This window comes from Gopherus flavomarginatus, chromosome 2, assembly GCF_025201925.1.
Source record: "Gopherus flavomarginatus isolate rGopFla2 chromosome 2, rGopFla2.mat.asm, whole genome shotgun sequence".
NCBI lineage: Eukaryota > Metazoa > Chordata > Testudines > Testudinidae > Gopherus > Gopherus flavomarginatus.
This window is the reverse complement of record NC_066618.1, coordinates 11,133,749-11,147,908: the sequence shown is the minus strand read 5'-3', so window position 1 is coordinate 11,147,908 and position 14,160 is coordinate 11,133,749. Positions and strand designations below refer to the sequence as shown.

At 43.0% G+C, this 14,160-nt stretch overlaps 1 protein-coding gene across 1 annotated transcript in view; it reads left to right on the top strand.

Annotated features, from left to right (window-relative positions):
• The first annotated feature begins 8,232 nt into the window (after positions 1-8,232).
• Positions 8,233-14,160, top strand: part of GHRHR (growth hormone releasing hormone receptor) — a 1,095,940-nt gene continuing 1,090,012 nt past the window's right edge. The window contains exon 1 of the mRNA XM_050942718.1: positions 8,233-9,152. Coding sequence (XP_050798675.1) covers positions 9,108-9,152 — 45 coding nt within the window. The 5' untranslated portion in view covers positions 8,233-9,107. The remainder of the gene's footprint in view (positions 9,153-14,160) is intronic.

Genomic DNA, 14,160 nt, shown 5'->3' with positions numbered 1-14,160 from the left:
ATAAGCCACGTGAAATGATTTTGCCACAAAGGGCCTAATCCCTGCAACAAGTAAAACTCCCATTATCTTCAGTGGGAGTTTTGCAGACACAATGAACGCAGGATCTGAACCTAACGTGTTGCAACTTCTGGAACATTTAACCGAAAAAGCAATTTCTGTGAATAGCCAGTGGCTATGGCATGATAAAGAAGGTGCAAACATACGCAGTCATTTTCAAAGTGTTGTTCATAGAGGTCCAAATTGCTTGGTTAGATACCTCTGCAACCTGCTCTGAACTCAATGGGGAGCGTGCGAGGGTGTGTGTGTGCGCATGTGCACATCTGAGGACTTGATTTGGGTCACAGCTATATGCAATTAGCAATTGCAGCCTCAAGGCTAGATTGTGCCCTTGTCTTACTCAGTATAGAGGGGAGTAAACTCTCTCCAATCCCCCTGCTCAGTCAAGTAAGGCTTACACCGATCTTGGATCCAGATATGGTGTGGAACACAGCTCCTACTCTCTGGATGCCTACAATATTTAATAGTGTTGGGATTCTTTTTATTATTTTCCTTCTCGTTTTGGAGCCTTTGGGGATAGGGGTTGGGAGTGTCACCTTTTCAAGCTTTACTCCACAACCATGAGGCTAGACTCTCCTAAAAAAAATTAAAGGTTGAGAGTCACATATAATCACATGACTCCAGGAGCTTGGACATTAAATAAAATCACAAAAATGATGAGCCTCACAATGCAGTCATAAGAACTGATAATGCTGAACATTGTCCCCTTATACTTAGAGCTACACCTAACTGCTCAGTCAAACTTTGGTTATTAAATACACAGGCCAAAGCGACAGTTTTTCCCTTGCAAAAACCAAAAAGAAAAACTAAGAAAAACCAATCCCTTTACCAAAATAAAATAACATTCAGGGCCAAAATGAACGGCACATGCCCAAAAATGCAAAATCAGGCAAGTATCAGAGGGGTAGCTGTGTTAGTTTGGATCTGTAAAAAGCGACAAAGAGTCCTGTGGCACCTTATAGACCAAGAGACGTATTGGAGCATGAGCTTTCGTGGGTGAATACCCACTTTGTCAGACACATGTGGAAGCAAGGAACAAGGAAGGCTGGCTTGAGAGAGAGAAATCTCTCTTACTCACACACACCAATAGCTGCCAAAATATTAATAGTAACCAGAGGTAGTAGGGAAATGATGCCCTCCTCCCCCCATGAAAAAATGTTGATAAAAAACCCTATTTTTTTTATTGGCAAAAATTTCCTTTTTGTCAAAAATCCACTTTTCATTGAAAAAAGTATCAGTGGAAAATTTGCAACTCTGATAGGAATATAGAAAAAGCTTAGCTTTTTAATAAACATGTTTTCTTTTTAAGCCTGTCCTGACATAAAAGCTGCTTGAAGTTTTCCAGGTTCGAAACTACATTGCAGTGGGTTCTGCATTTATCATCCCTATTTACACAGAAGCTCAGTCCTACCTCTTCACTGGCTGCAATTTAGATTCTTAGACTAAAGTGAATGTTAAATGTGACCTTATTGCTTCTGCAGCTCTCACTGGATGAAAGCCGGTAAAAGAAAATACCAAGCAACCTGGGGTTTTAAAATAGAATTAGGCAGCTGGAGCTGCACAGGCAGCTGAGCTGCATTTAGAAAATGCTAGCTAAGGTTTTAAGGTCAGCCCTGCACTGTGGGAAATAAGGCAGCTGTGGCATGTTGGAATCAAGGATTGAAAAATGAGCGAGACTTCTCTGATTCCTTTATATGCTTTGGAAGAGTTATTCTGCTTGTTCCCCATTAGTTTCCTTCAGCTGAATGATCCAAAGGCAGAAGTGCCTCTGCTGGGAAGTGTCCTTGACCACAACTGCAATTCCTGTTCCTACCTTCCACCCTCATTTCCCTCTGCTCTCTGAACCTAGGTGTCACCACTGATTTTAAGTCACCTTCTCCTCCCACATTTCCTTTGTCTCCAGACTTCATTAAATCCACGTCAACTGCTTTGCCTGTATATGTCACTATCCCGATCCTACCTCAGTTAAAATCTTTGGGTGAAATCCTGGCTCTGCTGAAGTCAATGTCAAAAGGCCTGTTGACTTGAATGGGGCCAGGATTTCGCCTGCTTGTCCATGCCTTGGTTGCCTCTAAAAGTCGTTATCACAGCTCCTTTCGCTATTGTCTCCTCAGAGTCAGTGCCGAGTACCATCCCCCACTGTTCCATACGTGCAGAACAGGGTGGCCATTCACCCCCATCTTCAGACATCTCATCTGGCTCCTGAGTCATTTCAGGTTGCAGTTCAAAGCCATCTTCTTTTTTTTTTTTTTTTTAAATACTTCATGTATTTACTCCAGTGTACTCCACAAGCCTTGTTTATCTCCATACCCTCCTCACGTCTCCCTCTGCTCCTCTCACACCTACCTCCTCTCCCATCCTAGTTCTGCCATGAGCTCTAGTCCAGGCCTAGTCGGGAAGCGCGGGAGCATATGCTTTGCTTTTAAGTGTCGGCCTAAGAAAGCTGCTGAGTGCAGACCTCAGCCTGGGATTGAGGAGCATGTAAGAGTCCAGTCATGAGTATGGATGTGGAGGGAAGCAGCAGCGGGGAATTAAGGGTGGAGCTCTGCAGAGGACAGCAGCAGCAGTTGGGAAAGGGGGACTCTGCGGTGGGATTCTGTTGGGGTGGTGAAAGAGCAGCAGCTGGGAGTAGGAGGCAGTGGGAATAACGTCTTGGATCCAGTCAGTGTCTTGTTATACTGATGAACTGTTTGATATAATTAATGGCATATGCCTTCCTTTAAATGCATTTGACAAGCAGTAGTAATTATCCGACAAGTGACAGAGGTCCAGCATTGATCTTCAAATCTTCTTTTCCAATTTCTCAAATCCTTGGTATCACCAAGTGGAATACTATGGAGCTCTCGTCAAGGTGAAAATCACCCTATGTCTGTGCACCATTAAAGCCCTATTTTTAAGGTTTAGGTGATGCATAAGTCTTGAGCTGGGTCAGCTCACAGGAACGAATTTCACTCCCAGAGAATTACTGCTGTTTGAAAATAGTAATATAGCACTGGAAAAATCTGTTCTTAATTTAACTATCAGTCCACTGATTATCTTTTTTGTGGCCATTTAATAAAATCTTTGCTGAGGAAAAGGGACTAGTAGCTTCTCAGTCATCAGCTTTGGTCTACATCTCATTCTTTCTTCGAACAACTGATATCTTTTATGAATGCCTTCATTTGAGTTGCTAATCCTGGCAGGGTATTCTTTCTTCCTTTAGGAGGTAAAGATAAATTATTTTTACAAATATCTTACAGCGTCCACTACTACTTACTATATTGCATAAGGACACCATACATGCCTGCTGTATGTGAGCTGTTTAAAGATATGTCATGCTTCTAAAGTCAAGCACTGTATCTGAGAACTTATCTAGTCTTGTGATTGTCTAGTCTTGTGATAAACTGTCATAATTTAAATGTGTCATAGGGGAACATGTAATCTATCCCATTTATAATTGAGATATTCATTTATTTGTTATGGGTCTGGTTCTGCTCTCACTTACTCTGGTGTAAATCCCAAAAGGGTTACTCCGGGTTCACAGTAGAGCAATTGGAATTGAATGTAACTGAAATCAGAAGCTGGTCCCATATTTTTCTTTTATTTTGGTATATTCATTTATTTTGGTTGGCTTGACATGAAAAAGATGTTTTGACTGCTTTATAGCACATTCTTTCCTTTTTCGTTACTTATTTGACACATTCCTATGGCAACTTTTACCATGGCAACGGGGCTCCTTGCAGTAAATTAAAAAGTAGACACGTGTCCTGTTTTTCAGAGGTGATAGTCATCAGCAGCAACCACTGACCTCGCTGGGACTTGTGGTTGCTCTGCACCTTTGACAATCAGATCAGTAAACACAGATGGGAGTGGGACATGTGCTCAGTTGTCCCATGGCAAAGCTCAACTAGCAAGTAGTGAATTCTGGATACTCAATGGAATAGTAGCAATGAACAGTTTGTGAATAACCCAGTTTGTGAATAAACATACTTGCTGTTCAAGTGCAAAGAGAGAACAAAGCCCTAATCCTGCAGGCAGAACTATATAGCCAGACCGAGGCCTAATCTGCATGAAATCATACTGCGGGTGGACAATTTGTGATGAGAGGAAAAGGATGACATTTGCTAAATGCACTGTTTCTTGCTTGTAGCATCATTTCACTCGGATGCTACCTACTCCAACAACTCAGAGAAAAAAAAAAGGGCAGAAATTCTAAAACAAACCTTTGTTCCAGCAGTGAAATCCATTTGCCTATCTCTCTTGGATATGATCATTTCCAGGCATTGCAAATCAGCCCCAGCTGAGCTTCATTAACGTCGAGGAAGTTAAACACGTGCTTAGGCGCTTCGCTGAATTGGGGCCAGAGCAAACAGGAGCAATGGAAATGACAACCACTGAAATATGCCTCCAGTATGATAAGGGGGAAGGGTGTGAAAAATGAAAGCAGCAGGGAGGTATTGGGAATAACCAGCCTGCATAGTTTAATCATTTGTTTCACAGAGTAGCTTTGTTCTGAGCAGAGGTTCACTGTAACTGCAATTGCCATTTGCAGTTCCAGTGCATTGGGGCAACAGCAGGCTTTCCTTCTCCTTCACTACATCTGAGTCCCTGAGAACCCGCCTGCAGTGTGTCCTATTTACTGTGTGGGACAGAGGAGATGAGCCAAGCGCACTGTGCACTGATACAGAAGAAATGCCCTTTTAAGACAGTCAAACACACAGTTCTGTTTGTCTCTGTTACTAAGGCTTGGAAAGTGAACGGTAAGTCATGCCAAGCCGAAGGAAAATCGCCCAGCCCTGGGCCAAATTCTCTACTGGCATAACTCCATTGAAGTCAGTGGAGTTTCTCTTGCAGAGAAATTGGGCGCCTGACTTTTACTGGGGGCAAAGTGCAGTTTTAAATCTCCTAGTGTGACGCAGAGATTCTTAGAACAAAAGATTCCGCTTCAGTTCTCCCCCTCCTTCCTCTTTTAGAGCCTAATTCTGGGAGGCACTGAGCACCCTCAACTTGTCCACAGGATGCCCTGAGCACCATCCAAATGGAGCCGTCTGTTTGGCCCTTCCCCCACCTGAGCCAGAGCAGCAGCCAACCTGGGTCTTTTCAAAAGTGTCCCTTGACTTTCCTTTGTAGCTCAGAACCTCTGCTCATTACTAATTGGTGACGCGGGCCGCATTTGCCTTTTAAAAATGCCTCACAAACAAGTGAAGAAGACAGAATGAGGTGAGAGAGAGCGAGAGAGAGAGAGAGGCCCAAGCAACTTTCCAGAATATTAAAATTAATGCAGTGTCCAAACAGTTGATCCTTTCCCCAACCCCGTTCCCCAATTCCAAACAGGGAAAGCAAAGATGCTTCCATTCAGTAAACAGCAGAGAATGAGGAGGAAGGGCGTTTCTCTAGCACGGGTGGCTGGGAAGAGGAAGAAGCTGGATTTTAGAAGTATATGTACATTTTTTTTTAATTTTAAAAAATATACGGAATAGCAGATCAGTGTCTTACAATTGTTTCAGAGGGTGGTAGGGTTAGGGAATTTTGTGCATCTCAGATTAGTGTTCCCCTTTTGTTTACCCTGCAGCCACTTCTCCATCTCCTGGGTTTATACCTCATCTTAGTGTTTTAAGTTGTATATAAAGACATTTCCTGCCAGGGTAGAGAGCTGAGAGGCAAAGCGCCCATGTGATGTCAAGCATGTTATCTTACTGTGGCAAGACATATGTCAAGCGCCGCATTCAGTTCATGATAAGAGTTTAACTTAAACACAACAAAAGCTGAGTCATCCCAAGCTAAAGCTGAAATATTGTGCTTAGCACAGGCTGTGGTAGCTGTGATATCGCAGCCCGTTTCGTACTTCAGGTAACCTAGCTTTCAAAGAACCAGTGTGATCTAATGGCTAGAAAATGGGATTGGAATAAGGACTCTTCCATTTCTGGCTCGGGCACTAATTTCTTGTTTGTATGACTCTGAGTGAGTCACTTAGGCCAGCATTGTCCATCCCAGCTATTTAAGGCTAGGCAATGTAGGAGTAGCTAAATACAAATGACAAATTTTTCAAAAGTGCTGAGTATCCACTGCTCAGACCACTCCAGATCATGAATATCTAAATACTATTAGGTAGCCGGGTTTGAAACTTTTGGCATTGGGGCGGGGGATTTTCAAAAGCACTTACAGGAGGTAGGAGCACAAGGTATTAGGGTTTATGCTCCTAACTCACTTAGGCACTTTTAAAAATCTCACTCTTAATGTCTCAGCTTCCCCATGTGTGAAAAAGAGCTAATATCTTCCTCACTGTGGTACAGCAATTAGAACTTTCAAAGCAACCTCTGCACAAATGTTGAAGTATTAAAATGGCAATAGTATTGCTCTCCTATAGCACAGGAGTGCTATGAGCATTAGTTAATTAGTTAATGTTGCTAAAGGACTTATGTGTGTTTTATTCTTATTATTTCAGTGACTCTGTTGGTGCACAGGAAGGGTTAAGGATGCAGTTTCAACCTTAATTCGCGATCTCATTGATTTTATGGATTTAAATTAGTTCCCTGATGTAGTCTAGTTTGATCTGTTTACTTAAAATTTATTTTTAATCTACAAATTTCCTTTCCTTGTTTTTTTAACAGGGTGTTTTTATCATTATGGGTTGATATTCAGGTCAACATCTTGTGGAAGTTTAATCAAAAGACACTATGCTTATCCTATTAAAGGGACACTCTTGGGTCAAATTTGCCCCAGCTTCAGGTTTCTTTTTTATTTGTTTGTTTTTAAAAGGTTTTACTGAAGTTAAGACTAATAAACTGTTCTTCAACTGCTTTTGTTTTTCAACAGTTCCAGTGGGAAACAATTTTAGCCCTTTTCTCCCCCAATAGACAAATCTGCCCATGTGTTTGTTACTCAAATACCACAGCACCACGCTAGTGGGGTGCACTGGTTAGTACATTCATCAGTGAGCTATAGTAGAGTAGGAGAGCAAGAAAGGGAAACTGGCTTAAAACTGAAGATAAAGAAAAGTGAAACTGACTAGGCTGTTTTCAGTGTCCAAACTGAGAGGAAGGCAAAGGGGAAATAAACTTACAAAACAATGGGAAGTAAATGAGATTTTTCAAAGGCACAAGGATAATTTATGTGTGCGATTTTCACTGAAAATCAGTAGGGGTAGTTGGCCTCACTATCCTTAGTGCTTTTAGAAAAACCTCCCTCCTACATTCAGTTCATTGGGGAGGGGCATCTCCCAGGGGTGCCAGCATTCTGGCTCCTTTATGCTGCTAGAGTATACAGAAATCTGGCCCCACATTTCAGGAAGTTGTAGAGTATTACATAGCTCCAACTCAGCCAGGGTAGTAGCTGAGAGGTCATATGACTCACCACTGGTCCAGCAGCATGTAGCAATGCAAGACTGTATATCCTATGGTAGGTGGCCCACAGAAGAGTCAAAGATTATTAATTGTTTCCATTGGGGCAATGTTCATAGAGAGCATGAGCAATGTTGTTATGTCCTTTTAGAAATGCTTGAGAGAAAACGTGTGAGTTCCCTGCAAAATAAATAAATCCTAGTAAAAATGGAAAATGTCTTCCACTTCTAGCAAATCTTTCCCCAAGAAGGATCTCAAAGCATTTACAATGTGATTGGCAAGCTACACATGCATCACTCCCTCCACTACTCCTACTTGCTGACTGTTTCATTAGCAACAAGGGACAAGCAGACAGAGTTGTAGGAAACAGATCTTTACTACATATGCTGAGAGGCCTGTATGACATGCTGAATCTCTAGAGTTTTGTAAGCAGTCTTGCTCCAGCCTGCCTATCCAAGCCCCTTGTGTTTTAGGGCTGGCCGAACTTATGCTCGCTCAGGCTGTCCCCACACCCTCTCATGAGCTGTGTCACGCTGAAGTAGGTCCCTTTGAAACTTGATTCTCATCATATTACAGTCACCTCTGGGGGTGGAGAGCAACACTACACAGTAGTTTTGGGCGCAGGAAGTGTAGAACAGTTTCATTATTCCAGGGGGAATTGAGACAATGTCATTGCCAGAAATGGGTGAATCAACTTGGAAGGCAGAGCCTGTTCCTCTAGCAACACCGATGGAATAAAGCAAACGAGAAATCTGTTTCTCTGCATAGTTCAATACAAACCAATGCATCTCTGCTGCAACTTTCAGCCATCCCAAATGCTGTTTATTGCTACTACACAAGGCTGAATGTAAACAGCTGAAGTTTCTAAACATGCCATCTGAAAATGTGTTGTGCAGTATGTAGACGAGCGGTGGTGTTTTCCGGCCTATTGACTCATATGCTAAGAATGTGCAAGGAGAGAACCTGGACTGGCCAAGAGACACACAAGTGCTGCCATATATGCCTTATAACACCAACTTCCCAGCAACGGGCAGGATTTCTAACAGCTTTCCTGGCTCTGATAGGGCTTGACTGATAAGGTTAGAAGGCTGCTTTGTTTGTACATTATTTCCCCCTCTACTAGTTTCTGTCTCCACCCTGGATTGGAATTGCTGTTCTGTAATACACTTGCATGCTAATGTGCTAAGTGGTGAGTGGGACAAGGGGCTTTGCCCCTTTCCACTGCCTTTCTCTGATAAGAGAATGAATTACCAGTTTCACTGCTTCTCTGCTTCTCCTGTCAGTTTGTCACCTGCTTCCTTTCCCTGTGCTGCATTTCTTAGTGAAGTCCTCATCAGCACAGCTCATGCCTCTCCTCTAGTCTTTGTAAGGAAGAGCACAGCAAGCCCTACAGGGGGAAACCACAAAGCCAAGATAACGCCCACAAACTAATTCTCTGCTGAGTCTGGGTCAGTGAGAGAAACATTGTATTAGTCAGTCCCAGGAGTCACAAGTCTCACTTCCCCTCCTTCAAGACGGAGGGTTTCATCCTCCCAGCCACCCCATTACTCTGGAAGTCCCAAAGTGCTCCATTCCTCCCTCCAGCCACTGTATTGCTCCTCCACATGCGGCCTACGTACCCAGGCTTTGCATTGGAAGAGGGGCCTTTCACTTTGAGTCTGTCAAGCTGGCTCAAGTGACTCAAGAATATGAGTACCAACCCCCAGGCAGACTGCTAGTGTCACAGAGGCAATGTTAGAATCTTTACCCCGATCAGAGGAGGACAAAGCATCAAAGGTAAGCAAGGCCATTATCCCACATTTCCTTGCTCTTTCTGAAGCACACAGCCCAGCTGAGATGCCTCTCATTTGTAGGTTTCGTTACACCTCAGCTACACCTAGGAAGTACAACCTCATGTGAGACGTATCTAGTGTATTTTTCCATGCTACTCAAAGCTGCTGTAGTTTAGGACAGACACACTCCTCGTACAGCTCCTGCATCTCTTGGGCAGAGCTGCATTTAAGAGTTGCATTGTGAGGTATATGATCTCATTTACACCACATCTAAATCTATCAGATATATTAATGGTGGAAGTAGACAGTGCCTCCTGATACTGGCTTAGGTCTCTGGAAGAGAACAGCATTTAATTTTGGGCCCCATATTTCAAGGAACCCTATAAAGCTGCCCTGAAAACTTCTTTGTAAAGCTGGGTGCTTTTTTTTTGGTCTGCTCAGATTCTTTAAGGTCTTATGAAGGGACTTGTCAGATTTTAACACACACCTCCAAACTAATTCCTTTTAAAATAGCTTTATATTTTATTCTTCTTTGGGGACCTTACTGACTGTTATCTGTGGGGTGCTCTTTTAAAAAAACAACATTGCATTCTTCCTTCAAATGAGACAGACAGAATGGAGAGAGTTCAGTAGAGAGTGACTAGCATAAAGGCCTTGGAAAATGAGGTCTATGAGGTGAATCCTAAAAGAACTGCGTGTGTGCATCTGGAGAAAAACTGAGATGGCAGTTATCTGGGAATGGTTAAAGATGTTATAAAGAAGACAGGAATCAATTATTCCCTCTCGTTGTTAGGGACAGAATAAGAAGCGGGTTTCCAAGACAGCAGGGAGAAATTACGTTAAATATTAAGGAAAAACTTTGTAAGAAAAAATAGGCAATGAAGCTAGCTGCCAAGGGAGGATGTGAATCAGCATCGGAGCAGATATTCAAGGCTAGACAGCCATCTGTTAAAGAATAATGAGATCAGGCCTGCCACAATGCCAAGAAATGGGTTAAATGACCTAGTTTATGTTTCTTAGTATTTTGGCTAGTGTGAGGCCTGAGGAAATGGTAGCCAGAATGATTGGTAACTTAACTTGATAATTACTGGAGTATGCCCTGTGTCTCTGGGGGACCATCTAATAAACCAGTAACTGCTGATGAGCTACCCAGGTTCAGCAGCTAGCACCATTAGAGGTTCATTGTTCCTTCAACCTGCTTCTTCACCACTGGAAGCATGTAGTAGGGATCTGCAGTGCTGGCTGACATTAGGTAGTGGATGGCAAACATAGCTCATTATGGGTTCATTACCTCTTCTTGATTGCATCCCACACAATTTGGTGATGCTGCTAGTAACACTGAATAACAGGGTTAAATGATATGCAGTGGTCACCATTATAGCACTTGCCAACAGTTACCACTCAGTGGGTGTCTGAATCACGACATGTGGCCATATATAGGAAAGATCTGTGAAATGGGAAAGCACCCAGGCCGAAAGGCTGATGTGTGAACTGTATGACTCCTCCAAAGAAAAGCTTTCACAAATACTACTTTAGATGTGCAACCATTTCTTGCCAAGGAGATTTTCCTACCTGCCATTTTTTGTTTGTATTACACTGTGGTGACTTGTATGGGTTGAGAGATAATACCTTTTTACCCTGGCGCTGGCACTGGCTATAATGGCCCTGGCATAGGGGTGTGCTCAGACAAGAGTGGGCAGGAGGGGATCAGGACTGTACCATAAGCCAACATCATCACCAATAACAGGCTACCATAACTCAGAGCAGCTCTGGAACATCTAGATTACAATGGGGCCTGTTTGGTGCTTGGAGCAACTCTGAGAGCACACAGGTAGTTTAAAGCTATCATGTCCACCCCACTACCCAGGGCTGTATTTCCTAAAGGGAAAGCACAGAATCTGACCCCATGGTCTAGACATAGGGCCCAGTCCTGTACAGGTTTACGATCACGCCTCCCACTGCTTTCCCAGGGCTTCCACTTGCGAGTCACAGTAAGTACAGTTGTAACTCTGCAGAATGAGCCTTTTAGGCCCAGGCTGTGTCCACACTTAAACTGCTGCAATGGCACAGTTGCAACTGCACTGCTATAGTGCTTCAATGTAGACACTACCTATGCCAATGGGAAGGGTTTGCCCATCACTGTAGTTAATCCACCACCCCGAGAGGCGGTAGCTAGGTCAATGAGAGAATTATTCTGTCGACCTAGGCCTGGTCTTTAGGTCGAATTTAGCAGCATTATCTCGATTTAACCCTGGACCCATCCACACAATGAAGCCCTTTATTTTGATGTAAAGGACTCTTTAAATCGACTTCTTTACACCACCTTCAATGAGGGGTTTAGCGCTGAAATTGGGTCGAATTTGGGGTAGTGTGGACGCAATTAGACGGTATTGGCCTCCGGGAGCTATCCAAAAGTGCTCCATTGTGACCACTCTGGACAGCGCTCTCAACTCAGATGCACTGGCCAAGTAGAAAGGAAAAGGCCCGCGAACTTTTGAATTTCATTTCCTGTTTGGCCAGCGTGTTTGCAGAGTTCATGCAGAGCTCATCAGCATGATGTGCACATTGCCAGGGCACATTGTCCAGCCCGTACTTTGTGAGAAGTTTATGACCCTGTCCCTCTTGTCACCACGCTGCTGTCGCCTCCTCACCTGATTTTGTGCGAAACAATTATCTGCCATTGCTCTGATGGAGGGAGGGGCAACTGATGACTTGGCTTACAGGGAATTAAAATCAACAAAAGGGGTGGCTTTGCATCAAAAAGAAACACGAAAAACTGTCACACAGAATGGCCCCCTCAAGGATTGAACTCAAAACCCTGGGTTTAGCAGGTCGTTGATTTCACAAAACAAATCGAGTCAATTTCTTGTTTTGATCCATCTATCTTTTACATCTTAGGCTGGCAGCAGAAGGTGCAGTAGGACTGCTAGCCATCGTCATCTCCTGGGTGCTTGGCAGAAGATGGAAATGACCTGGCTAAGTCACTCCCATGTCTGCCCAGGCACCCCGACTGATCTCACCGAGGTCGGCTAAAGGAGCACCCATGAATATGACAATGATGGCTACCAATCGTAATGCACTGCCTGCTGACAAAAGGCAATGAGCTGCTGCTGCTGCTCTGCAGCAATGCAGTCCAACGTCTGCCACCGCCCAGGAGACGTATGGTGACGGTGAGCTGAGTGGGCTCCATGCTTGTCGTGGTATGGTGTCTGCTCTGGTAACCCAGGAAAAAAGGCGCAAAACAATTGTCTGCCATTGCTGTCACAGAGGGAGGGAGAGGGGGGGCCTGACGACATGTACCCAGAACCACCCGCGACATTGTTTTTGCCCCATCAGGCATTGGGATCTCAACCCAGAATCCCAATGGGCAGCGGAGACTGTGGGAACTGTGAGATAGCTACCCACAGCTACCCACAGTGCAATGCTCCAGAAGTCAACACTAACCTCGGTACTGTGGACGCAGTCCTCCGACTTAATGCACTTAGCGCATTTTGTGTGGGGACACACACAATCGACTGTATAAAAACGATTTCTAAAAAAAGACTTCTATAAATTCAACGTAATTTCGGAGTGTAGATATACCCCTAGCACTGTCTACGCTAAGGGTTAGGTCGGTTTAACTATGTCAGTCATGGGTATGGATTACTCACACTCCTGAGCAACTTATTCAGGTCGACCTAACTTGTTAGTGTAGACCTGGCCTATGTCTATACTTAAAGCTCCACACCAGCACAGCTGCAGTGCTTCTGTGTAGACACTGACTACAGTGATGGGAGGGGTCCTCCCATTGCTATAGTTAATCCACCTCCCCAAGAGGTGGTAACTAGGTATATGGAAGAATTCTTCCATTGACCTAGTCCTGTGTACACTGGGGTTAGGTTGGCATAGCTACATCTCAGAGGTGTGGATTTTTCACATCCCTGAGGGATATAGCAATGTAACTTTCAAGTGTAGACCAGCGCTTAATGTAGTCAGCAGAGAGAGAGGGAAAAAGACATTTTCCTATGAAAATTTTCAATGAGAACAATTTTCCCCCTCTTTTGTCAATATTTTTGAAAGGAAAAAACCCCCAAGAATCTGAATTGACATTGTTTCAGTCTTCAGCAATTTGAAAAGTGAACATTTTCACTGTAAAACTTAATATTGTTGGTTTTGAACTAAAGATATTAATTAAAAACTCAATTTTCAGTTGTCAAAAATAGAGAAAAAGTGTTGTTGTTTTTTTACAAAATCCCAACTTTTTTTATATAAGCAGAAATTGTCTTCCAAAATTTCTGTTTAATAAAAAGGCCATTTTCTCATGAATAAGGGCTTCCATGGAAATGTTTTGACCAGCTCTTATGGTCAGCAGTCCATTCCATGACTGTTTACTCCAGACCATAACTTAGTGGTACCCTCTGCAATAACAGGAGGTGATCAGGCTTAGATTTACAAAGGACCAGTGGACGTTAGGAGCCTAAATACCTTTGTGGATCTGGGCCTCGCATATTATCATAACCCAAGGGCAATGATATAAGCAAGTGAACATTCTGAGGAGAGTTGAGTAGATAAATCATTCTTGAGTTCAATGACCAAACTGAAAAACAAAATTTAAAAAGTTAGTTTTGAGTTGACCCAGAATGGAATTTTTTTGTTTCTTTTTCATTAAAATGAAAAATTGGAAAAAAAATGTTTTAGATTTTACAATATGTTTTGTTCGACTTGAAATTAATTTTTTTTTAGTTTCTCTTTGGTTTTGGATTTTGCTTGTATACTTGTTTTTTATTTATATCTAGCTAAATTTCTGATGAAACATCATTTCCAAATGAAAGGTCAAAATATTTCATTTAGAAAATGAAACATTTAGGCTCCTCCTCCCAAAAGCTATTTGCTGAATTTGCCATGAATTCCTGAACACTTTCAGCCAGCTTGAAAACTGCATTTTTTCAGCAAATAAACTATTCATCTGAAAAATGTTGCCTCGTTCTAATCCTGAGCGAGGTCTCTGGTCTTTCAAGAGAAAAAGAGGCCAC